Raw genomic sequence first — 25,936 nt, 5'->3', positions numbered from 1 at the left:
CAGCTAGACGAAACGAGTAAACCACAGCTGAAAGGCCGACGGCTGTGGGATGGGAGAGAGGCGGTGAATCACAGCTTCCGCCGCCTCTCAAAAAAGCCAACAATGTTGGGAATCATTAGGAAAGGGATAGATAATAGGACATTTGGGGCCACAATCATCAAGAGCTCAGCACCCAGGATGCACTCAACATGCTGAGCTGTGCCTGACTGGGGGGTGCTGAGCTCCTTGGACATTTCTTACCTTGGAGTTGAGCTGACCTGGACTGTAAAAGGCGCAGGATGGACCCCTCCTTTGGACACCTCAGACTGTTTGACTCTGACAGGTCTGTGCAGTCATTGAAACAACGATGGGATCATAAATATGACCCGTAAGGAGATGAGCAATGGGATTCGTTTCTCCCCCTGAGAATGCTGCTTAGGGTGACCAGATGTCCCGATTTTATAGGGACAGCGCCGATTTTTGGGTCTTTTTCCTATATAGGCTCCTATTATCCCCCACCCCGTCCCGACTTTTCACACTTGCTGTCTGGTCACCCTAACGCTGCTCTAAAGCCTCAGCTCCAGCCACAAGTAGGAAACTCCCTCCACTGAGGGCAACTTGCGCTCTCGCTTCAGCGGGTCGGACTCTGCTGCTGTCAGTTACGCTGTGAGCAGGGAGCGACCCCGCCGCAGGCAGTGGAGTTACACCGGGACAGGAGCAGCCTGGCCCAAAGCACTGGCCACCCACTGACCTGGTTAACTCTTTGCTTTTGAGTGGCTGGAACTCATCACCGTCACTTAATGGGAGGAAGCTGCATCGTCCCCAGAGCGAGGCCTGACGCATAGAGCACACACCAATCCAGCCCTATGGCACAGAATCAGAGCGAAGAGCAGGGACAGCTCCTTAGGAGCTCCCCTGGATGTTTAGTCAGCACTGATTATTTGTGAAAATAGCTTGTTTTGACCACTGCACTGCTCTGGTTTGCACTTGCACCAGGGCAGAATGTTCAGGATGGGGTGTTGAGATCACAGTGGATATATGCAGTAGCTCCAATTTCAAATAATGGAAACCATAGATCTAGTCTTGGCCTTGACAGCCCTGGAGCCTGAAGCCTTTGTGATCGGGAGCGCGTTGAGCCCAGGAGGCAGCAGAGTACGCGTCCTACACTCACTCCACCAATACTTTCAACCCTGTCCCAGAGGGACCCTCTTCTCTCAGGCTCCACGGCCCATTCAGGGCCTCCTCGCTGAGGAGCTGTAATTGCATTAGAACAGTCACTTGGCCAACCTGGGTTTGGCTCATACCAACCCCCTGGAGCATCAAGACTCCATGACAGGCCCCTTAGAAGGAAACTGGGCTGAAGAGGCTGAGGGCCACGGGGAGGCTGTGAACAGTCACCACCACCGCTTCAGTTACAATCTTTGATTGAAGCCTAATCATGCAATGCAGATTGGATTTGGGATCCCAGCGATTCAGAAATCATTTGGAGCACAGTAGATAACAGGTAGCCACCTTGAAAAGCTGGAGCCTAGCTTGGGATTGTTCCCAACAATCCATTTTGCCTGGTTCCAAGTGGGCTAAAAGATGGCACTTTTATAGGGCTGGCAGGGGGCTAGTCTGCTGCCCCGTGCTTAGCACCGGTAGCAAATGTTTCCTGACATAGCAGGTTTTCCTATTGCTGGTCTCTGAAGAATAAATTGTTAGCACGGTGATGCCAGCTGTCGTATTACTGAGTACAGACCACACAAGTGGAGTATTTGGGTGCCTCATTCCTGTCCTGCCTGCAGTTTAGCCTCTGAAGGGATTTTACAGCAGCGCACACTCCTCGGTGGAGAAATGAGTCGCCTTCAGAATAGGGATGACCTAAATCCAGATACAGGGACAAGTGTCATAGAAAAAAAAACCCATGGACGTAAAACTACTTCCAATTTCAGAGCAGTCAGATCTGACTCCCCGCATCAGAACCTGCCCACAGTGCTAGAGCCGCTCCAGACTCAGCAGGAGCTTGGTTTCCTGTCCCTCATTCAAGTTTGGATTCTGCCCAAATTTACGAGGGCAAATGAAATTAAATGTCCCCCCATGTGGGCAGTACGCCAATGAGATTTTGGCACCACTGAATCAAACTAGATTTTCTCCAGCTTCCTCTCTTCTAACATGAACCCTCCAACACAATCCCATTCCAGCCACTTCTTCCAGAGGGCCAGGCAGACACTGGAAACAAGGCATTTGCATCTGGTTTTTCACAAAGCATTTAAAGGTCCCAGCTCTGAGAGGTCCCCTAGCCTCATGCAAAGGACCCTAGATGTGATGGATCCAATACATGGGAACGAATTAATCTCACTTAGGCCTGGTCTACACTACGACTTTAATTCGGATTTAGCTGTGTTAATCCGAATTAATCCTTAACCCATCCACACAACGGAGCCAGTTACTTCGAATTAAAGGGCGCGTAAAATCGATTTCTGTACTCCACCCCGACGAGCAGAGTAGCACCAAAATCGATTTTGTAAATTCGAATTAGGGGCAGTGTGGCCGCACACCACCGAATTAATGTGGTTAAAAACTGAATTAATGTGCTTAGTGTGGCCGCGCACAATCGAATTTATACAATTTGTTTCCCAAATTCGAATTATCTAAATTCGAATTAATCTTGTAGTGTAGACGTACCCTTAGAAGACATTGAATACCCATGAGATGATGGAGCAGCTTAGAGTCAATGTGAATCTGGATCAGACTTGCACCAGGGAGAGGTGTGGTATAGACCCGAGTACAGGACATAACGGCCATACTGGGTCAGACCAAAGGTCCATCTAGCCCAGTATCCTGTCTTCCGACAGTGGCCACTGCCAGGGGATGACCAGAACAGGTAATCATCAAGTGATCCATCCTGTCACCCATTCCCAGCTTTTGGCAAAATCAGGAACCTGGTTCTGCTCCCAGCTCACTGCATGGACTTCCCTTCCGCACCTCGGTTTCCCCGCCTGCAACACAGGGAGAACACTGTTCCAGCCCCCATGCAGGGGGAGGGGAGAGCAGTGTTTGAAAGATGCTTTGAAGACTCAAAGTGATTATCACTGGTTAGAAAATTCAATCCGTGTCAATACTTGCAATTCTCCTATGGCTTTGAATAGAGTGACCAACAGGGAGTGTAAAGTGTACTTAGGAGGAAGAGGAGAAAGGATACATATGATCATCCTTAAAAATATTACACATTTTATTGTCCTGTCCCAAGAGGGAGGAGGGCTGGTTTCCCAGAAACCTCAAAGCTTTTTTAGAACATAACAGAGGCAGATAAAAGCTGACTACTGCCTATTGCTGTCTTCCTACCTGCGGACATTTGCATCCCCCCCAGCCGTTGAAGGACATTCAGTAGCGAACACAATAAAATGCTTCCATGACTACCGTTCTCCGATGCCAAGGGGAGGGGGGGGAGAGAGAGGATGAATGACAAAGGCATGGAATGTTACAGTTTCCATTGTTACAATAATCAGCAATATTTTAATTACATGACAAAGAAAAACTGTAATATACGATGCTAGGTGAATATATATTTATATAATAAATCCGTAAGTTAATAAAGTAAATAGGAACCCTATGAATTTTTTTAATTTTAAAAAAAAAAAAGGTTGATTTTTTTGGTCCTCAGAAAATCCTGCTCCAAGACAGTTGTGAAAAAGCGTGTCAGGAGATGCCCCAGTAGTGAACTGGCAAGGGTGCTTGCTCTGATAGCCGAACAGACTGGGGGTGCTAGCATTCCTGCTCTTCAAAGAAGATGCTAAGAGCCTTTGAAACCCTTATTTCCTATATGCTTTGAGTTCCTGGCTTCCCTCCCTCTGACTGGAAAGCTCTGGCCCTCCGACTTGGCTGGGTAAGGCTGCTGGTGTACAGGGTGCAGAGAGGTTCCCAGCTCTGCGAACTGAGAGCGTGGTTAGTTTAGCAGGCCTGTGTCTGACATGCATGCAGCCAAGTGTGCTTAGCTGCCTTTTCCCAGGATCCTCTTGCTAAACAGCTCACTTGCCAATATGTGCAATGGGGATCCGACGGCAGCAACTGACTCCGTGGCTAAGGGTGGCTGAGATCCAAGGGCTAGCAGACAGCAGCAGGGGTGTGTAGATCCATAAACTGCTTTGAAAACTAATGCTGTCATCATTTCCTCCTCCGCCCAAAGTCTCCAGCTCACTCCAGTGTGCTAAAGGATCCCGAAGAGCCAGAAAACCGCGGGAAGGGGAAAAGCACTTTCCATTATGTGTAAATATAGCTCCTGGCAAGCCCACACCAGCTCTGTGCCTCACCCTAATGGGAAAACCGCCACTAAGTCGCAGTAGCCTTCAATAGAGTTGGGTCAACATGGCTGCGATAACAAACAGTGAAGTTTTATGGCTTGGTATGAAGTTGACTACAGTGGATTTGTGACAAGCGTTGAGTGATGTGAATACAAAATGACTCCACTTGGACCACCCCAATCCCCTCCCCCACACACATGCTTGTTCAGAATGTAAAACCCCAACCCTTGAGGGTCTCCCTACCTGACAGCCAGAGGTCACTTGAGTATGTACAATGCAAACAGGATTACAGTTCAGTGATAAAGTAGGTTGTCTCTTTATACCTTATTGCTTTGTTCTTGCTAAATGTTGCCGGTTAATTAAAAGCCACCGCACAAGATTTCCTAGGAAAGGCACAGAGTTCTCTGCCTCCAGATCTCAGAGAATTTGGTCTGTGTAACAGCAATTCAAAACGCTTCCCCACAAAGTCCAAAAAACGGTAGCACCGAATTTTTTAAAAAGGGAATGTTACAATTTTGTGAGTAGCAAAGATTAAACCACAAAAAGCCCAAGGCTACTAGACAACTAGTACTGTGTTAGCCGCCAACACAGACACCGCTGCAGGCTGGCTCAACAGAGCAACATCAGCACTCAGACGGAACTGAAGTCCCTTGGGAGTCTAGTTAGTTTCACCAAGGAAATAACCATGAAGCAGCAGCAGGGAGTGGCTTTTCATGCATGCACACTGTCTGGGAGTGGAGGGAAGGCATTGCTGATACCTACGTTAAAGGGATACTACATCACGTCACCCTATCCCACATACTGCCTAGCCCAGGTAACTGGAGATTTGCTAGATACCATCACTGCTATTGAAATTAAGGGGAAGAGGAAGAGACTGGATTGAGGTGCAGGAGATCTGGATTGAGGCAGGTTTAAGAAAAGAGGGAATTCCCTGATGGATTTTGCTGGGGTGATTGACAAAGACAAACCGCTTCGGATTTCTGCTACACAGTGGCATAAATTAAAAGGGCAGAGAGACAGAGACAAAGGGAAAAGGTTCAATTTCAAAAACATACCAGTCGACAGATTTTTTTTTTTTTAAGCTCAGTTGAAAAAATAGACCGGGATATATTTAACAAAAATAACCATCTGAACCAGAGCCACTTGCATGTTTTCAGACTCTCCCTTTTTTCCCCCCTTGCCAAGAAATCCCAAAGCAATTAAATGTGAGAAAAAAAAAACCATTTCAAGCCCGCCCTCCCAACATGTTTAACAGAGCAAAGTGAAAAAAAAAAATCATTGCATAGGTACATGGTTCATATAATATGCAATAATAACCGGAATGTAGGCTAACTCCCAGGCTCCCCCAGTGCGAACGTGGCTTTCCATCCTCTGGAGGCGAGGAGGGGCGATCCTACCACTGCGGGACAGTTTGTGTGTGTAAATGCAGAGCAGAGAATCAGGCCTTCGCTCCTGCCGTCAAAGCGCCAGCGCTTGCTGCCGCCGCCACCAGCTCACAGGTCGCTCTCGCCGTACAGTGCCGTGGAGAAGGACTTGTAGTCCAGGGCTCCGGAGACGGCGTCGGGACCCTGGTATGGTGCCATGCGAGCGATGCAGTACTCCGCTTGGTCTGGGGGCAGCTCTCGCCTCAGCTCCTCCGCTGTGATGTAGTTCTGGGGTGGAAGGAGATAAATAGCCCTTGAATGCCTGTGCTCTTCCCAGACTGACAGCTGCTCTCTCAATCTAGGCTGAGCCAGAAGCCCCAGGTAGTGATGTAGTGCAGGGGCTGCTGCTTTGCCAGCCCACCCTGTGCACAGGCCCTCCAGGAAAGAGAAGGCTGAAGCTAGTCCCTGCCGATGTCCTCAAACTGGCATTGAAATGCATTTCAAAACAGCACAATCAAGTCACCTTGATCCTCAACCAGCTCCTCTGTTTCCAGATCCAAAGCCGCCTGCCTTGTTTTTAAACATGCTCACTGCTCTGGCTATGGGCTCACTTGGCACTAGCCTCTCCTGTTCTCCGGAAGAGCCTTCCTGATAAATTTCCAGGGCAGAGCTCAGATGAAACGGCTTTACTCCCTTCCATTTAACATCGCAGCATTTGGGGTGTGCAGTGTCGGTAAGGAAGTCTGAGCAATACAAAGCGGCACTCAATTTAACGACAGCTCCAGCGACAGCAGAGAAAGGGTCATTGGAACTGCTTACAGGGTTTATTTTAACAGGCTGTAACAGCCACCACTCTGAGCAGCTTCCCACTCCCCAGGACAGACACAGATCTTCGGCTAAGTGACCATCTCTCCACAGACCCTTCCCAGACACATTGCTCCTCTGTCCCCGCCTAAACGCCCGTGCTGGGACAGAGATGGCTGCGTTGACGTGTGTGGGTAAATTAGCACAGCAGACGCTAGATTTGGAAATCCACCCAGGCTCGTGGGAATTCCCGGTGGACTGTGTGTGTGAGCACACTGGTCTCTCCCAACGCCTGATGCCTTAAGCTATGCTTGGGGATGGCAGCGAGAGGCTCGTAACTAGGCACTCAGTTTTGCTACCAAGGAGAGGGTTTAGGAGCTGCCAGAGGTCTTCCCTGCCCCCAGCTTAGCTTCTGTACCCCCTCAAGGATACAACCGTCCCCAACCCTCCACTCTCCCACTCCAGTGCCGGCCTCAGGACAGCAGCAGGAAGGCCATGGCTTGGAGCACACACCCGGAGCGCACACCCCCAGCTGTCTCCCGTGGCCACAGCTCACCTTGTCTCCGGCCAGGACCTTGAAGGAGGCAATGACCTGGTCAGCTGTGTCTGTGTCAGTCGTCTCTCGGGACATGAAGTCGATGAAGGCCTGGAAGGTCACAATCCCGCTGTTGTTGGGATCCACAACACTCATTATCCGGTTGAACTCGGCGTCTCCCTACACAGGCGGGAGGAGAAGCTTTAATGGACATTCACAGACCAGTTCAGGCACAGCTGCAGGAGAGGGGCTTGAAAGGGTGAAGCCGAACACACCCGGTGGGGGCGAAAACAGCAGACCCTCGAGCCTCCTGCAGCCCCCAGAGCTCCTATGCCTGGGCAGCAAGACCAGCTCCAACGGCATTCATCTTTCCAGGCACAGAACGACCGGAGAGTCGCTATCTGCACCCCGGCTCCTTTTCCAGCTGGAATCATTTGGCCCCAACTCCCCGACTAGCAATGGGAAGCACATGCCCGTCTGTTATCTGCTTTTACAGGCCTCACAGCTTTCTCTGGCGAGACCCCCTTCTTCATACAGAGGCACTTAAATGCCACTGCGATTCTCTGCTCCACGCTAGCGCGCACTGGCTAATAGAGGCAGAAGCAGTGCCCTCATGGGAGTCTGCTTTGAACTCATCACGGGGTGCGTGCTCTGCTCTCACACCCGCTCTGACCACCACCGTCAGGACTAGAGTCCTCGGGGCTAGGAAAATGGTTGGCAGTTTATACATGCGTTGCACAGCTCGCCAGGGGCAGATCCTTGACAACTGTACGCAGGAGATCTTAGGCAAGGAACGGCTGGCAGTGAGCCAGTCCCACTTTGGCAGAGGGGCTCAGCTGGGCCTGCACCCCAGGGACCAGGACTCTCCCACCCATCTAATGAGATAGCAGAAGTTTGGCCAGGATCTGCTGCATAGCACGCATGACTGGGAGGAGCAGTTCCAGTCAAGTGCCTATCCTCAATGCATGGGAAGATGGGAGCATCAGTTCCCCCCAGCAGAGAGACCTTAAACCCTAGATCAGAGCGTGACCAAGCTGCAGCGTGGGCTCTCATGTGGATTCCCTGAGTAAAGCAGCTCAGTTTACGAGAGGATTTTCCTAACTTGGGGATGCTGCCAGCTCCACCTGGGATCTGAAAACCTAGCTGGGCTCTCCTCGTCCATCACTAGGAAACACAGATCTCTCAACAGGAGACTTTGCCGCTGAGCATCGTGCTGCGCAAGGCAGCGGGAGGCTCCAGATTGGCTCTACAGTAGTTGCAGAGCAGTGAAAACTTATTTCAGCGGGTGAAAGTGGGAGACCCAGGGAGCAGGGCCTTTGGTCACCTCTCAGCAGAACTGCCTTTTAAACGGACAATGCCCCCGGAAGCAAGTCTGTCACCGCTGAGTGTATCAGCGCCGCACTTCGGCAAGAGCACGGCTTGAGGTTCATGCCATAAAGAGAAGATCAGAGAGAAAGAAGGGAACAAGTTAGTGGATAGCATACCAGGCTGTATCCTGTGGAGATAAGGAGAGCTCGGAAGTCATCTGTGTCCATGCTTCCTGTGCGCTTCTATTCCGAGGGCATGACAGAGGAGGAGAGGGCCAGCCCCGAGAGGGGCAGATGGACGGTGCATGCAAAGACACGAAGGCAGGGGGTGGGGAGAGAAGAAAGGGCGCCATGGAGGGAGAGAGAGGCAGAGAGAAGTTTAGTTTAAGAAGGCATTGTGGAAATTGCCGCACGTGACCAGGCGATGGAGGAGTGGAGATTGAACGTCAGAATTGAACACACAGAAATGGTTGGAGGAGCGGAGGAGAGGAGCGAGGAATGTGGTGAAGAAAGAGAGAAAGGAGATCATGTTAATTGAATTATCAGTAGCAGGCTGTGCAGTAATGACGCTCGGTACCTGTCTGTCATTTTCCACATCGTATCCCAAGCTGATGAGGCAGGCTTTGAACTCCTCGGGTCCCAGGGTACCGCCGTGGTCCTACCGTCGGGGAACCACACAACATGCAGGATGAAGGGGGGGTCAGAGCGTGGCGAGGTGGCCGCACCGGGATTCACAGAGACGATGGCATGCACATTGGGGTGGAGAGGAACAACATGCACATGAGAGGGGCAGGGAGAAGGGAAAAAATACGCCGTTAGTTGAATTGAAATCAACTCTCTGCTTCAGAAGGGAAGGGGTTTAAGACCGAACTTGTTTCTAATTTGTAACCCCGGATGCAGCCTGCCTCGTGCAGAAGGAGCGTGCTACATCCTTAGGCATTATGCCCAAGACAGGCCTACCCCAGGAGGGGGCAGCCACATGCCAACAGCTACGAAAGCAATGGATAAAATGCTCAATGAGCTCCAACGCACGCTCTCCTCCTGAGAGCCTCGCCCCATTTGGCTCTGCATTGCACTGACGGGGCCCAACGAGAACAAAACCCTCAGGAGACGGTAGCCGTGCTGAGATTGATTCAGCAGCCTTGGCATTTGGGAGAATGGTTTCAAAAGTGCCAAGGTGGCTTAGGAACCTAAGTCTCATTAAAACTCAGTTGGGCTCATGCTCCTAAAGTTACTCCTGGAAAGCGGATTTAGGCGCTTTTGCAACATTGACCCTTGCTCTCTAGTTGGACAATTGGAGCTCTCGTAATACGCCCGGCTCCTGGGGAGGAAAGCTCTAAAGCCACTTCCTTATGAACAAGTCTCCTTCACTTGTACTCGGGCACCTCCAAAATCAGTCTGGCTGGGGGCGGGTAGGGGCTGAATCAGCTGCTGGAGCAATTAAAGCTGGCTCCATGACTCTGTTTAGAGAGGACGAAGGGTATTTTAAGTGGGACAGTTCTTTGCCTGGCCTCCCTTCCAAGCCAATGGCCCCTCCCACTTTTCTCTTTCATGGAAGAACAGCTGCCCACGGCTCCATCTCTCCTGCACAGCTGGGACTCCCCCTCTGCGAGAAAGCAGTTCATTTTTTTCCACTTTTTTTTTTCTTCATATAAACAAAACCCCCAATCTAACCTTCCTTCCTGCTGAAGTACTAGAGGTGGTCAGTGAGTAAGTGGGAGGGGTCTGTTCTTTTTCCTGGGACAACGTGGCAAAAAGGAAGCACTAGGCTAGCACGTAAGAGGGGAGGACGTGACACCAAACCCTGCAGCTATCACCAGCATTAGCACCCTAGTTGCCTTTGGCCCCACACCCATCTGGGAGTCATGTCTGAGGGGCCCTTGGCTACCTTGTCGAAGTGGTTAAAGGAAGCCCGGAATTCCTGCATCTGCTCCTGGCTGATTCCCTTGGCATCGCGGGTTAGGATCTGGTTCTCCACTTCGTTGATGGTGCGGGCGATGGTGGTGAGGAGCTGCTCCCAGCCAACGCGAATATGCTGAGGTCACCAGGAGAGAGGCAGTTAATAGGGTACCGAGCTCCAGGAGACTGGACAATACCCCAGAGAAGTTGGGAGCCTCTTCAAAGGGGCACCAGTTACACAGCTCTAAAAGGGCCGATTCATGCTGGCAGTGATGGAAGCACGTTACACACTGGCTCCAATGCCTAAAGAAAGATCCCCCCTCTAGCTAAGAGCACCTGATGTGCCAGGTTAACGCAGATACTTTGCCGTTATATGGAGCTTTTTACACTTAAACTTATATGCAACATATAAAGATCACACAGACGGGAAGGAGAATATTGGATCAATGCAGAACTGCCGGCAGAAGGCGGTCACCCAAACTGGATCTGGCTTAACACCCTGATCTTTAAAGCAGACTGCTGTGGGCTTTCCCTGAGCGATGGTTCCTGTGGCATGTAGCACGGCATGCTAGCTAACAAACCACTCCCATGGTCCTGGCAAAGGCTAGCTGTGCCGGGTGGTCTGGCTGCAGGCGAAGCACTGACCCTACCTCCATGGTGTAGTTGGTGTGCTTGTTATCGAAGATCAGCGCCTCCTGGATGAGCTGGTGCTGCTGCTCTAGCAGGTCGATGTTGGGCTTGTAGTCCACAATGCTCTGCTCATACTGCTTGAGGTGATTCAGTTGGTCCTCCAGCGTGCCGTTCATCTCGATGGAGATGCGCCCTATTTCCTGGGGAGGGGAAGGAAAACAGCTGGTCATTTTCCATGATGGGACATCTCTGAGCTCCGCACCATGGTGTACTCATCAATGCCCTTGCAGGGCTGGCCCTGCAGACTCAGCCTGGCACCCCCCAAGAACCAAGCTGGGTTCCTGCCTGCTCTCGTACCAGTAACGAAGGGCTTGCAAGCCTAATTCTGCCCTCTGTGGCACCTGTGCAGCCCTTCTGCCTTCGAGCCCTGACAAAGCCCTGGCTGGGATGATTTAGTTGGGGTTGGTCCTGCTTTGAGCAGGGGTTTGGACTAGATACCTCCTGAGGTCTCTTCCAACCCTGACATTCTGTGATTCTAAGGAGCATGCAGAGGTGTATCTGACTGGAAATCAGGAAGCAATCCAGCTGAGGGAACAGGAAGAAAATCCAGTTCAGTCGTAGATGGGCTGGCTCTGCAGGACTCACGGGAATATGAACTTGTTTGTACGAACACGGACTACAGGGAGCTGATTATCGAGTAGGATGCCAGTTGCACATACTGTCCCTTCTCAGAGCACTGTAAGGCCAGGAAATAACTTGCATTTATATGGCACCTCAAGGCACTACCGGAAGTTTAGGGGACTGAAGTATAAAAAGAGCTAACCCAGGTCAGGTTTAGGGCTTCGCTATATGGGGAAATCGACCAGAACAGCTATCATGAAATAACCCCAGGGTGGACTCTCATTCTGGAATAGCTATAGTGGTTTAAATACACACCCTATTTTATATTGGAATAGGTGTGCCCTAAATGCGCAGTATAAGGGAAAGCAGCTGTGCTATCGCAAGCGGGGACATTTCTTCCTAGCACAGTTGGGATGAGGCAGCACAGAACTGGCTATCTGCAGTGAAGAGGACGTTTTAGCTTTCTCTGCAGCAGGATGCTGCCAGAGGCAGGTGGGCAAGGTCAGTATGGTTTGCTCCAGCGGGGTGACAATGGTTCTGAATGCTGCTGTTTGGACACTAGGTGGCACTTTAACCCCAGTGTTGAGAGGATGCAAATCGATGATCAGCTGGGTCATTCTCCTGTTCAAGTGCCGGCTCCATGGCCTAATAAGCCCGCACTCAGGAATCCGAGGTTGGAGTTTCTGGTTGCCCCGCAGCTGGAAGCAGTTCTTGCAGACTGAGCTCTTACCTCCATTTTGGTCTGTATCCAGGGCCCAACGATGTTGGCCTGGCTGGCAAACTGCCGACGCAAGTGCTCATTGGACTGCTGCTTGCTCTGCTCATCCTGCAGAGCATGGTCCCTCTTGGGCACCAGCTGCTGAACCTGTGAGGAACAAGGAACGCCCGTGAAACCAATCCATCTCTGCACTGGTCAGTGCTGGAGAAGCAGCATTTGCCAAGTGCCCAGGCCATGGCCTAGGGATGTGCCCAGGCCATGGCCTCTTCCCAGCCCTGTGGATCCAAGTTTCAATTGCAGAAGAGCAGACTGATTGTCAGCAGGGAGAAGTTCAGCTGTAACAGCCACTGAAGGCCAGGCCCAGGCAGTCGCCACGTGAAGCATCTGAAATGCCGCTCACAGGGCAACTGTTTGAATTGTGCAGCAAGATCCTGACAAAGCACCTGCTCCCAACCTGCCCACTGCTCTACAGCAAAGCTTCATGGGCACCTCTGCTGTTCCCAGTCACACCTGTCTTCCTGCTCGCGGCCGTGATCCGCTGGCCACAACAGCCATTGTGCGCATGGCACAGTAGCGTTAGAGACACGTCGGGGGTCTCAAAGGCAGTGCAGCTGCTAGCCACGAGGCGGCAGAGCCAGCAGTGAGAGTCACCCCTGCGCTGTGATCCTCAGACCACCGTTTGAAAACTGCTGCTCCACAGCAAGGGTATCGCTGCTTCTAAATCAGCCACGATAAGCGCCGAACCGTGCTCAGGCACCCCTAGCTGGAAATATGGCTGCCATCAAGAGGGACAGGAAGTTTTAGAAGAACCATTTGAGGATGAATGTTCATAGCACTCCCCATGTGAGAAGGATCAAGCTGGGGGGGGGGGGGGGGGGGGGGGGTCAATTTTAGTCTGAATTCCTTGGACATCCCCAGAAGCCTGTTTTACCTGGTCACTTTTCCAAGGCAGCTGCTACACCCGCAGCTCTGGCCATTTCCAAACAGGCAGCCTGGGACAATTGCAGCCTCTTACAAACAAAGTCAATAATGACCCATATATGTCAACAGCGGATTGTAAAGCCGGGCATTTCCAGGCGACCCTGGCAGCTATCGCCCCGCAGCATGCACCCACCCTTTCCCACTTGGAGTTGATGATCTGCGGGGTAACCGAAGTGTACGGGTTGTTCCCAGACAGCTTGATGTTGTTGTAGTCCGCAATCCGCTGAGCCTCGTTCTGGATGCCCAGGATGGCCTCGCGCTCTTTGTCTGCATCCGGCAGGGTGGATTTGAACTGATCGTGAGCTGCAATCAGGCCCTGGAAGACACAGTTAGACAAAGGGCTGAAAACCAAGAAGATGGAGAGAGAATTTTTGTGAGCCCAACCCCACCTGGTGCGGTGAGCCCCTGCCGCCTGGCAAAGCGCTGAGCTTGCATTCACACGTGTCTGGGAGTTTGGGACCAACACAAGCTTTGGGCGAGATGATTTTACCCAAGCTCAAATGTCTGAATCTCTTTTCCATGAAAACCGATGCTCCGGATTCCAGCGACCCAGCCTAACTGCAGCAGCGTGAGGCTGGGGCCCGAGAACCTGGCAGTGAAACCGAGTGGCAACAAAACCCCAAAGTGCCTCTCCAAAAGGAAGCACGTGCTCTTCACAGCCAGACAGACCAGCCTTCTAGACCTGGGGAGAAAACTGCAGAGTGCAGCATCTCTGCTTTCACTGGACCACCAGCTCATCTACGGCAAGCCTGGCCTCTCCTACCTCGATCTCCTCTATGGTGTGGACGATGAACATGTCCTGGAGGTCTTCCATGGCACTCTCCATCCAGTTGTTGAACGGCGCTGCCCTCTTGGCGTATTCCAGGTGCAGCTGGTCGATGGTCTCCAGCTGTTTCTCTGTTTTCTGCAGGGGTGACACGCAGGGCACAGCTAAGTTAGGAACAGATACCGATGAATTTCCCCCCAGGAGGTCTCAGGAGCACCATTTCCTCCTCTCTGCCTCTGGGATGTCGAGCACAGAGCCAGCATGCGGCAGACATTTGCTTACCTCAAGGGCTTCTCTCCTACTGTGGGTCAGGGACCCCAGAGCATCCCACTGGTCACAGATCTTCTGGCACCGAGCGTTCACGCTGGGGGAGTCGTAGTAATCCAGCTCACTGGGGTGGAGGGGGAAGGACACAGGTATTAAGTGACTCTGGACATGGCCAAGTACAGATCAGAATTGATGTGGGGCTGCATAAAGTGCAGTAATTTGCATGCTAAAATAGTTTGACATTCCCCAGTGGCTCATTCCTTCATAGACCTTTGTATGGCTTGGCTCCTCTCCAACTCCAGCCTCTTAGTCAGGGCACTGCAAAACCTAGTTGGCTGGGGAATCTGGGGGAAGGTTACAGGGATGTGTCTAAGGATGGCACAGGCAGCAACCCCCACCAGCTACCTTCCTCTCGCAAAGAGATCCCACTGCAGCGGCCTTGTCTACACTGGCAACAGCACATAGGATACGAGTAGCCACACACCACGGTGACGAGCAGGCTGCGTCCACACTGCCATGTGCAGCTACACGCAGCAGTGAAGGCTCTGGCCGGGGAGGCAGCAGCGGAGAGCTACCGAAGCCTTTCTCTGCTGTCTTTCTGCTGGAGCCTCTCTCTGGCAGGGAAGCCGTGGGACATTGCTAAAAACAGCAGCGTAGACGGGAGAGAGAGCTCAGGCGTGGAGAGAGCCCCATTGGGAACATGACGCGGCTATTTATACCCGTGCTGGGAGCACGCAGCGCATGTGTTCTATGCCCTGCCGTGAGCGGGTGGCGGTGTGTAGACGTACCCAGCGACTGCTCTTTGGAAGCAGGCTGCACCGCAGCCGCTTTCAGCATGGCCAGTTAGTAAACGGGAGGTTAAGCCGTACGACAACCTAGCAGCTTTGCTGGTTCAAAGTCCCCCAACTCCCCACAGAGGAGTTAGCCTGGGCCGTGCCCTGCCCCCACGATGGTACAGACTCAACCTGCCCATACATTAAGTTCGAAAAGCGCCGCTGGAAGGCTACAAGTTGCTGCATGTCCAGGATGCTTCAAAGGCAGGGCCGGAGGAGAGATTAAAGCTGCATGAGAAATGGGGAGTGGAACGTCCTGGAGACCGAGGGATGGTGGCAGGGCTAGCAGAGAGAGCTTTGTTTTTAAAAGCAGCCCTGAGAGAGTGACTAAAGGCCAGCTGAAAGGGGAGGACATGCAAGTCACTCCAGAGCGCTCCCACTTTCCGATGAGCCGCGCGTTACAGAAAGCGGCCCGGTGGCTTGTCCAAGGAGCCCAACATGCATGGGAATAGACTGTGCTCCAGGACACACAGCCGCCTCTGCTCTCTCCCCCCTCCGCGGGCTCTGCACTGGGGGGCTCTCTCCATTAAGTAATGCTCCAAGCCACACATCTCCGTTTCCAGGTTCTCTGCCACTCGGGCCGCTGGAATAAGGGCTCCATTCATGGCTTCGCCCTGCCTTCGACTCTCAGTGTACTAATTGTGTGCAAGTTTATCTGGCTGGAAAAAGAGACCGCAGCTCGCTGGAATCTCTTACAATAACTGCATTCTTACAGAGGGGGAGGGGACGGGGACAGAACAATGGGGGTACTGTGTGTATTTTGGGGAGAACAACCCTATTAGAACCCCATTCAAACAGAGGTGCTCCCAACAGTCCAGTTGGAAAGCCAGGTCCCTCTTGGAAAAAAAGATCATGACATAAGCTATAAAAACTACTTTAACTCCGCCAAAAATATCGTACAGTGTTTCTTTGTCCCGGCCCCTCGCTGGAGGAGGGTACTGCTCGTGTCAATGTTGTGCCAGTGCAAGATGGGTACACAGCAAACAACCAAGAGGGCTTGAAAGCCTGAGCCAGAGTGGCTGCAGATGGGGTACAGGCGGCCTGTTCGGAGCACAAAGGCTCTCAGGGCAACACTGCCGGGGCTAAGTAAGATCACACTCTAGGATCAACAAAGGGGGAAGTGGAGCAGATTAGATCGGGGTGGGACAGGCAGAACAAGATCCGTGCACTGGACTGTGTGGGGGTTATTGTGGTGAGATCGATGTGACAGCTCCTGACAGCGCTATCTGGACAAACCCCCCACAGGACACCAAGAGCTGGGGTTTGTCTTTGTGCGCTGTCTGCAGGGTACTGTTGTCTTCCACCCCGAGGTGGCTACACTGGAGTTTGATGGTGCTGTGCGGACACTGTTGTAGGAGTAAGGAAGGCTACGTACTAAGGCCCAGATCCTCAGAGGTGGACTCAGTGGCAGTTAGGAGCTGTAACACCCTGAGGATTGGGCCGAAGGGGGCAGGGTCTCTGGCGTCCCCGCCGTGGAATACCGGGGAGAAAGGCTGGCGTACTTGAGCTCCTGTGCAATGGCCGCGATCTGCTCCACGCGGTCCTGGTGAGCTGCCAGATCGCTCTCGAAGGCCTCGTGCTTCCGGATCAGGGCTTTGATGTCTGACAGGGTGGCGGTTTCGTAGTCCTTCTGCCTCAGCATGGCTTCTTTCCCTGGGGGTGGAGAGGAGCACAGCCAGTTACACCCCGGATCCACAGCACAGAAGCAGGGCGTGGCGGCCGGGCAAGCACCAGAGACACCGGGAACGGGGTCGGTACTAAACAAGCAGCAGCACATGCTGTTCGAGAGACATCACGGGCGTGGGGGAGGGAGGGATGCAGCAGGGTTTCAGAGGCAGGTCTGCTGCCCAGACGCATTGCATCATTTTAATGAGACGTGGAGCTGCCTGTGGTCAGACACTAGGAGGAGGAATAATTCTGCTTTGCGGTCCTGACCCCTCCCCCTTCCATCTTCAGGATGAGGAGCTTGCAGAAGAGGCTGGGAGATGGGCAGTAGTTTCCCACCCCACACGGCTTTTCCCTGGTTCAGCGGGCTCTAGCACTGACACAGCATCCCGCCATCTGCACCACCTTTGCCTGAAGAGATTTTGTCCCTACGTGCTCTAGCCCCACCCACTCGCATTTCACGATGAAGCGCTCACCCATTTTAGGGCAGGGCCACTGCCGGATATTAACGGAGCAGACGCAGCCACGCAGCGTTGCGGCCCCTGCCCTGAAAAGTTTACAGCCTTGACAGATGCAACCCAGGATAACAGAGTGATGTACAGACGACGGGGAGACTGGCCAGGAAGTCAGCGAAGTGCAGTTCTGCAGCACAGCGACTGCGAGGCGAGGGAGTGAAGATGAAGGGTCACTAACATGGGACCCTGCCTCACTTTGGTTAGTGCTCACGGGGACACTGCAGTTCAGTGCTTAGGGTAAGACACCCATGGCCAGTAGAAGGAGCTGAAATCCCCAGTTTCTCCTTCCATAGCCCCTGTCAAAGAGAAGCCTGTGGCATGAAGCCAGACGCAGGAAGTGTGCTCCAAATTGCCTGCCTGCACAAGGACGAATCAGACTGGGGTGTAATTAAAGTGCCATGAACTAAGACAATGGAGCTGATTACATATTCTTAATGCTCTTTATTCCTCCTGGCACATTTTGGAGCTGGAGAGAGAGCCTGCCCTGGAAGGCAAGCTTCCATCCACCCCCCCCACCCCAGCATCAGGGTCTGGCTAGCAAGCCACGTTTGTTGACAACCTACCACATAATTGGTGTTTTTGTGTTAATCTAAAAGCTATTTGAGTTGGGAGTGCCGAGTCTGTTCAGCTTGAAATGCCTTTTGGTTCCAGTCAGCTGTTCCCCAAGATGTTCTGCTTGGGAGGTGCTGCCAGCAGCCGGCCTGGGCCCTCTGGCAGTGGCCGGGGTCTGCGTTCTGCTAATGGCTCCCAGACTGCTCTCTGCACAGAACTGCTTATTAGCGTAACCAGCATCTGCAGGAGAGGCAGTGCCTCCAGTGGCGAGGGCACAATGGGGACTTGAGTCCTGAGTTTGATTCTTGGCTCTGCCACTGACTTTCTAGGCGCCCAGGACCAAATCAAGACCCTCTCTGTGCCTCAGTTTCCCCCAACACCATCTGTCCATCTCGCCTATTTAAACTAAGCTCTTAGGGGTAGGGATTATCTCACTATGTGCATGTACAGCACTGCGCACAATGGGGTCCTGGTCTTGGTTGAGGCTTCCAGAGAACACTAATGTAATTATAATTTAGTTTGCGTCCTCCTCTGATCCCTAAAGGAGGGGCACCTACCCTCCAAACAGTGCCCCATTTTCAGAGCTTGACTGCTTTCCGGAGAGCACATATCAGGCCCCAGTCCACGAGAGAAGGCATCTAGGTCTCCTGTCTTCCAAAGGGACATGTTACTTCTCATGCTCCCAGCATACAACACTGCATTAAGGAAGGGGACAAATGATCTATGGGATCCTGCAAGGATCTTTACAGCGGGGAACAAGGACTTTAGGCAGAGTCCGGTGACATGAATGGGATTACATTCTGAGCTCCCCAAACACTACTGAGCACTGACAGCTTTATTCTGGAGTCAAGGTGGGATCTGAAAATGGCATCTCTAGCACCAAGCCCCACTGCTTGTGGACTTCAAAGAACCATCCCCCTTAGAGCTGCCATTCGAGGACTCGGTACCTCATGGTAACTTAGCTCCTGGGTCTCCACTTTGATGGATGAGGTAGCAGGGTGTGGCTGGTAATTGACTAGCCCCCTATCCTTTGCTGCAGCAAAACAGGCTACCCAGCTGCTGATCAGGAATCTGCGGTGAGGCTGACAAACACCTCCTGGGCCCTCACCCGGGATGGTGACAAAGGACAAGACCAAATATAAGCCCAGCTGTGGAGGAGACAGACAGCTTGTTGGAAGCTTGAGCCATCAGACAAACTGACGCACAGCATGTGCCTTCTCAGCCAGGTTTTGGAGACTTGCAGTAGCCCCAGCTGTCTTCATTTGACTGGCAGAAGAGGGGAACCTAAATTTTCTCCTGGCTCACATCCGCCCCCGCCCATCCCCCACAAGATGACAAAGTGAGGGAAATATAATCAGAACTTTTTCCATGTGCTCCTCCCCACCCAAACTGCCAGCTTCCACTTGAGCCCTCTCACCAATCCACAGAGCGGAACGGCTGTTTTCAACCACAGATCAACCAGATACTAGAAGGGGTCTGCAGCATGCGGAGCACCTCGCTGCTGCTGCCCTCAACCCCAGAGCTGGCTGCATTTCAGCAGTGCTCTGCATAGCATGCAAAGCTGTTTTCGGACGAGGGACCGCTAGGCACTAGGGTCTCCGTTGTCCAAGCAGTCGAGGACTAGTGTGGGGGGAAGGGTGGTGGACTTGAGCTCCTGTGAACTGGCAGGACGCAGCACGGTCACAATAAGGAAAGTTACTACAGGTAACAGAAAACCCACTTCACAGTGCTGAGGACCAAGGGGCAAGTTAGTCATCATGGAGGCCAGTTCCTCCACAGGAACAGAGCCCAAATCATCTAGCGGCTTGTCTGCCCCCGCCCATGCCAGCTTCTCCAGGGGAGGTGGAGTTTAATAGCAACTTACAGGAAGCTTCGGTGCCAGTCAGATACCACTTTGGCACAACACTGCCGTTAACCGCCACACCCTTAAAGCAGCATTTCAGCTGTCCTGCACCCTCCCGTCAGCACCTCTCCAAAAAGCAGACCCCTGCCTGATGCATCAGTCCTGTTCCTCCCACCCCAGGGTCCCCCCCGTCTCTGCCCATAGGGACCTCAGCACCACATGGATCCGTTCTACGAATTCAGTTATTGCAACCACGTTTTTAAGAAGGGAAAAGCAAAACCAGATTGAGTAGCTGCAAGCACCGCTCCCAAAGACAGAGCAAGCCCCTTTCTCCCCTTAATGCTCCATGTGGTATTCTCCCAGCCTGGGCGATGAGAACATTCCTTCTCATACGGAGAGGGGATTACTGTATTTTCTATGGAATCAGATGCAGCTGCCATATTGGAAGGCTCGGAGGGTTAGCCGTCACGTTTAGCCATCTGGCTAGAGAGGGGAGACAAAAACGCCTGAGCAAACCGTAAACAAGCCACAGTGACTGCGTCAAAGGGCACGGCCTCTGAGGAGGAGGACGACAGCTAACCTGATTGCATTCGCTTACGGGACTGGCTAGGGGACCATTTAAACAGACACAGCTTCTGCTGGTCCCATCTGAAAACGCCTGCACAAAACCACAAAGCTGTCAAGAATAGCACTGCCTATGCATTTGGGGACCTGTCAGCTTTAATCCAGGGTCCAGCCACACCTGCAGGGCTCATTCAGAGTTCAAAACACAGGACAAATGTTTTCCTGGCCTTGCCTGTGGTGAGGAATTGAGTACAGAGCAGTAGCTTCTATTCTTAAACTACTCCCACGCGCACACACCCAATGCCCAGAGAGTTGTTTGGAAACACGGCCAAGCTGCAGTAGAGTACAACGGCTCCATAATGCTGGCAGCTGGAAGGCACAAAGTGACTTGCTAATGCAGCTAGTTCCATTCCATCTCCAGACCTCAAAGCTACCAAAAGGTAGCCAAGGATCCATTTCCCTATTCTAGAAATGGTGGGTTGAGTGCCGAGTGACTTGCCCAGGGAGCGACATGCAGAGTCAGCGGCACAGAATCAGAATTCACATCTCCCAACCCCTGCTGGGGATCAGGCCTCTGTCTCCTGGGCAATGCTATCAGAGGCAGAGGAGCAACTGTTTTCAGCCATTCCGCCTGCTTTAAAAGGTTACTCTAGCTTTCCTCTGCCAGATCTAGCTCGCCCGCCCTCACCCATTCCCTGGCCTCAGAAAGAGGGGACTACCTTCAGTCCAGGACTCGTGGATGGAGGCTTTCTGTCTGAACTTCTCAGCCAAGTGGTCCAGTCGCTCTAGCCTCCTGATCTCATTCAGCAGCCATTCTTCATAGCCTTTCTCCGCCTGTTCCAAGTGCTGCCAGCCATTATTAATGTCCTGGGGGGTGAGCATAGGAAATAAGGCATTTAGAGCAAGAAAGGGCTGTGTCAGACTGCCAGCAAGATTATGAGGCACCTAAGGGGAATCTCAACGATGGGGAACATATTTGGGGAACAAATATTTAATGGGCTCTTCAATCTAGCAGAGAAAGATCTAACAGTCCAATGGCTGGAAGCTGAAGCTGGACAAATTCAGCCCGGAAATAAGAGGTACACTTTTAACCGTACGAGTAATTAACCATCACTGACAATTTTTAAATCAAGATGGGATGTTTTTCTAAAAGCTCGGCTCTAGGAATTCTTTTGGGGGCAGTTCTCTGTGTGCTATACAGGAGGTCAGACTAGGTGATCACAATGGTTCCATCTGGCCTTAGAATCTATGAATGGCCCACACTTCCAGGGTGACAGCATCAGGTTTTCCCTTTCCCATACTGGATGTTAACACCCTCTCCGTTACAATATTTGCTTTTTCCATGCCATATGCATGTGTATATGTAATAACTAACACTTGGGAGGATGGCAGCCCAGCAACACCACTAGCCACTGGGGGAAGTTAAATGCCACAAAATATTTGCTACCAGGAACAAAGGAGCATACGCATCTCTGGCACATACAGCTGAGAAATGGGGCTGAGACCTCACTGCTTAGGGCCAGGGTTCTCAACCTTCAGCTGCAGCCCCAGGGGTTTCAGTCCCAGGCGGTGGGGCTTTGGCTTTCTGCCCTGGGTCCAGCGAGTTAACACCGGCCCTGCTTGGCGGCTCCCCCGAAACCTGCTCATGGACTCCAAGGGGCCCCGGACCCGTGGTTGAGAACCACCGGCTTAGGGTACGACTACATGGTGAAAGCAGTGCCAGAGCCAGCCCACTCGAGCTCGCCTGAATCCGACTAGCAGAGAGAACGAGGAGAGGGAGGCCAGAGCCGCGCAGGTTTCAGAGCGAGCAGAGTCTGCACTCAGGGCATATGCTGGGATTGTTCTACCTGTGCTGTCTTCACTGCTGTTAGCCACACTAGCAGGATTCACACTAGCTCGGGTGGGCTAACCCATCCACACACTGTTCTTGCTGTGCCGACGTACCCTTCGTTACCCAGGTATAGGCAAGGAGCATGCAGTAAGGTCAGTTACGCTGCAGGCCTTGAGGAGACACTAGGCTCTGAAATAGTAGCAGACGCAAACGAAGGGAGACGCTGACTGCTGAGGGCCCTCACTTACACCCATGCACTCCCACGAAGGGTTTTGTAGGTGTGAGCGAGATTTGGATTTGGCCCTCAATCTCCCAGCATGAGCACACAAGTCCTCCCCCTCCAGGCACTCGTGTTAGCACTGCCAGGAAGCATGCAGACTACGGAGGGACCACCCACAAGGAGTCCAACACTTGGCTGCAGTACCCCGCAAGCAGGTCACCCAAGAGGAAGTTGCTTCTGGACTGTTAATAGGAGCTAGTAAGCGGACTCAAGTCAGCTTTCGGTACAGACCGCTCCCTCCTCATCTCTGCCAAATTCAGTTCTGCTCACTCCGCTGCGCTAAAGGCCTCACTCTGCTTTGCCCTTCCCCCTCAAGCGTCTTCCCTGCCCTCAGAGCCTCACTGCTTCAGACAAACACAGTTACTCACCGAGACCATCTTGCCCTCCGAGGGCATGAAGGCAGGCCTGTTGCTCAGCCGGAGTTTAGTCTGCAAGGTGTTGAAGTTTATCTCCAGCTGACACTTCTCCTGCACTTTGGGAGGCTTATGGACGCGCCTGTAGTCACGGAAATCTTCCAGTTTTTGCTGCATCTCTTGAATGGTCTTCTGTGGGTCACGGTCCTCCAGCCAGGGGATAGTGCGTTTAATCCACTCCAGCAGCTGCGGGGGGAGCAGACTCAGGTTAAGCGGAGCATGAGGAGCAGCAGCAATATACCTGTCATTGGCCCTTCAAGGGGGAAGTCGCAGTCAGGTTGGGGAATGTGCCAGGGAGCCATGTCTCTCTGGCTATTGACATCCCTGATCTCTCACATCCCAAAAGGGTAGGCCACCCTCCCCAATAAACCGCCAGGCTTCCTGTCGGCTTCCAGCTCAGAGCTCCCCTCCACGCAGGAGAGGGGCCGGAAGGCAGGGGGACTCACATCAGACGCCAGTTTCTCGTAGTCCTCCATCAGGTGCTCATTCTCCTGGTTCACAGCCAGCACTTTGCAAATCCGGTTAGCTGCTGTCTCAGCCTGGGGGGAGGCAAAAGGGGAAGGGGGGGGATTTTAGAGCCATTTGCAGCACAGCAGCAAGGCCAATGCATGAAAGGAGAAGCCAGCAATGTTACGATCCATCCAGCCCCACCCAGAGGAAAGGAAAGCCACTCTGAAGCTAGACCAGTCCCCTCAGAGGGACTTGCTGACGGGTTTAATCAGCACTTGCCATGTCATATGGAAGATTTACCCCGAGGCCTCATCAGCTAGAAGATGCCCCTTGCATAACTCGCCATGACAGTGCACCTCACCCACCAGGGAAGCCCCCGGAGCTCCGGCTCCCAAAGCCCAGACCGGCGTTGCCTCTGCTAGTGGGGCTAATTGGGAAGTAGGTGCCATCTTACAGATGTGCCCCTGCTTCCTGAGCTGCCCCGGTGTGTTTTACCAACACCAGATCTTTCCTCCAGCGGCTGAGGCTCGTGGCTTCCGAACGTCTGCTCCACAGAGCAGGGAGCCTCCAACGGCGCTTGGGAATTCGGGCTCGGATGGATCCGACCGATCAAAGCTTTTTTCCAAGCTCAGCATAAGCAGGTGATATCTGAATGGCTATCGGCCAGAGCCTCTCCACTGCCTTGAGGGGAAGATTAAGCCCTCTGCATGTTCATGTGCACCTGAGCACCCCAGTCAGGTAGGCATGTGCCCATTTTACAGACTGGGAAACGGAAGCGACATGCCACTGAGCCTGGGGCAAAGCAAGGAGTAAGACCTAGATCTCAGGGCTGCTCCTCATGTGCCTGTATCTCCAAGGCCACCCATCTCCAGGGCCTTGCGAAAGCCCAACTTGCTAGCTCCCGGAATGAGGATCTGCCCACCACCGCCAGCCTACACCAATTCTGAAAGAGTCTCTGACACGGCACCTTCCCACTGTTGCGCCCAGATCCCCTCCCCAACATCTGAGACTCCCATATCTTCCCCTAGGCACCGCACCGGGCTCTCTGGTTTAGAAGAATGGAGCACATGGTCAGTTGCACCCTACAACGGTACAAGACCAGATTGCTACATTCTCACCTGGAGTGTTAACTGGCTGGACTAACAGAGTTCGTAAACTAGTATTTTACCAAGTAAGTGTGTTTGTGGTAGTGTCAGAATCTCTCCACTTTGTGTATTCCACTTCTTATTCAACACCCGTTGACTCCTCATGCTTAACGAACTCAGGATTTAGCTCCAGAATTCGCTATTTGTCAAGGCACTCAGCATTTCAGCCGCTGCATTCTGGGTTACTGTCTTTCCAGAACTACGGCACTGAGGCCATAAGCATCCATGATCAATCGTTTCTCATTGTCAATGAGAACAAGCCCCTGTTCCCTGACTGGGATTTCACTGCAGCCTTCAGTACTGTACACACGCCTTCCTTCTGCGAGGCAGGTGGGGAAAGGTGAAATTCCTCTGTGGATCAGATAGGAGAGTGGGATACGTGGATGCAAAGAAGGAAAGTCAAGAGATCAAGTACCTTGTAGGCAGCACAGAAAGAGTCCAAGAGGAGGAGTTGAAAGCCAGACATCAACAGAAATAGTGAAGAGGGTCTATAGGAGGATGGGGAGAGGAAAACAGAGCTGGGGAAACGAATTGCCAAAAAGACTAGACAGCAGAAGTTTGATTCCCTTTAGCAACAAAACAAGCGACAAGCAGTCTGGATTCTAGGCTGTATTCTCCTCCTCACACTGCTGGGTACCACTTAAACGTATTAGACATGCTCACATGCAGCACACATCCGTTGCCACCTCAGACTTGGGATTGGAATTAGAGCACGACACACAAGAACACTGGAAAAACCACCGCATGCTACGAGAAGCTAATAAATACCAGCTGATGCAGAGAACATGCCAGCTGTGCTGCTAAAGATTGGGATCAGACAAAGAACAATAAAACACACTGGCCAGGCCAGAATTTCACACATTACATCCACCCAGGGAGCGCCTGGGAGAAGTGCTAGCTAATACACGCAAGTTCAGACTTTAATAGAAAAATTTCAGTCCAGATGGGATACGTATCCAGTATGTGTGTTTTTTCAAACATTGGCTAACAAACAAGGTTAATGCTTCCAGCCTATAAAAGTTTTACACTTTACTAACCAAGTTAATCCTGATCTTTAATAATCACATCCTATAGCTGAACAGGATCTAGCGCTGACAAAAGTATGCAGCATGTGAAAAATGTTAGGCCATAATCCTAGATCAACTCTAGGAATTATTATAGGGAAGTTCTAGGGCAGGGGTGGGCAAACTTGTTGGCCAGAGGGCCATATCTGGGTATGGAAATTGTATGTTGCGCCATGAATGCTCACGAAATTGGGGGTTGGAGTGTGGGAGAGGGTGAGGGCTCTGGCTGGGGGTGCGGGCTCTGGGGTGGGGCCAGAAGTGAGGAGTTCAGGGTGTGGGAGGGGGCTCCAGGCTGGGGCAGGGTGTTGGTGCGGGGGTGAGAGAAAGGGCTCTGGGGTAGGGCTGTGGATGAGGGGTTGGGGGTGCAGGAGGGTGCTCTGCACTGGAGGGGTTCAGAGGGCAGGAGGGGGATCAGGGCTGGGGCAGGGGAGGAAGAGGGGGCTCAGGCTCCAGGCAGTGCTTACCGTGGTTCCTGGCCAATCGGTGCTGCAGGGGCGGCGCTTGGGGTGGGGGCAGCATATGGAGCCCCCTGGCTGCCCTTATGCGTAGGAGCCGGAGCATGCCACTGCTTCCAGGAGCCGTGCAGAGTGGGGCAAGCCCCTGACCCCATTCCCCGGCTGGAGCACC

The 25,936-nt window shown here is 52.5% G+C and overlaps 1 protein-coding gene across 4 annotated transcripts in view; it reads right to left on the bottom strand.

Moving 5' to 3' along the window:
- Positions 1–3,169: 3,169 nt before the first annotated feature.
- Positions 3,170–25,936, bottom strand: part of ACTN4 (actinin alpha 4) — a 36,358-nt gene continuing 13,591 nt past the window's right edge. For 2 of the 4 annotated variants that reach the window (XM_029913216.1, XM_029913217.1), the window contains exons 8-20: positions 23,097–23,189; positions 22,606–22,836; positions 20,846–20,993; positions 16,490–16,640; positions 14,170–14,278; positions 13,885–14,025; positions 13,255–13,437; positions 12,153–12,287; positions 10,822–11,001; positions 10,161–10,307; positions 8,850–8,930; positions 6,987–7,145; positions 3,170–5,914 (exon numbers count right to left, since the gene is read on the bottom strand). In XM_029913216.1, coding sequence (XP_029769076.1) covers positions 5,756–5,914; positions 6,987–7,145; positions 8,850–8,930; positions 10,161–10,307; positions 10,822–11,001; positions 12,153–12,287; positions 13,255–13,437; positions 13,885–14,025; positions 14,170–14,278; positions 16,490–16,640; positions 20,846–20,993; positions 22,606–22,836; positions 23,097–23,189 — 1,917 coding nt within the window. In that variant the 3' untranslated portion in view covers positions 3,170–5,755. Of the gene's footprint in view, positions 5,915–6,986; positions 7,146–8,449; positions 8,516–8,849; positions 8,931–10,160; positions 10,308–10,821; positions 11,002–12,152; positions 12,288–13,254; positions 13,438–13,884; positions 14,026–14,169; positions 14,279–16,489; positions 16,641–20,845; positions 20,994–22,605; positions 22,837–23,096; positions 23,190–25,936 lie in introns of all 4 variants that reach the window. The other 2 variants (XM_029913218.1, XM_029913219.1) reach the window with 2 other exon arrangements.

Source organism: Terrapene carolina, unplaced genomic scaffold, assembly GCF_002925995.2.
Source record: "Terrapene carolina triunguis isolate 2854851 unplaced genomic scaffold, T_m_triunguis-2.0 Scaffold517, whole genome shotgun sequence".
NCBI lineage: Eukaryota > Metazoa > Chordata > Testudines > Emydidae > Terrapene > Terrapene triunguis.
Note: the sequence above shows the minus strand (reverse complement) of the source record. Positions and strands in the feature narration are given on the sequence as shown.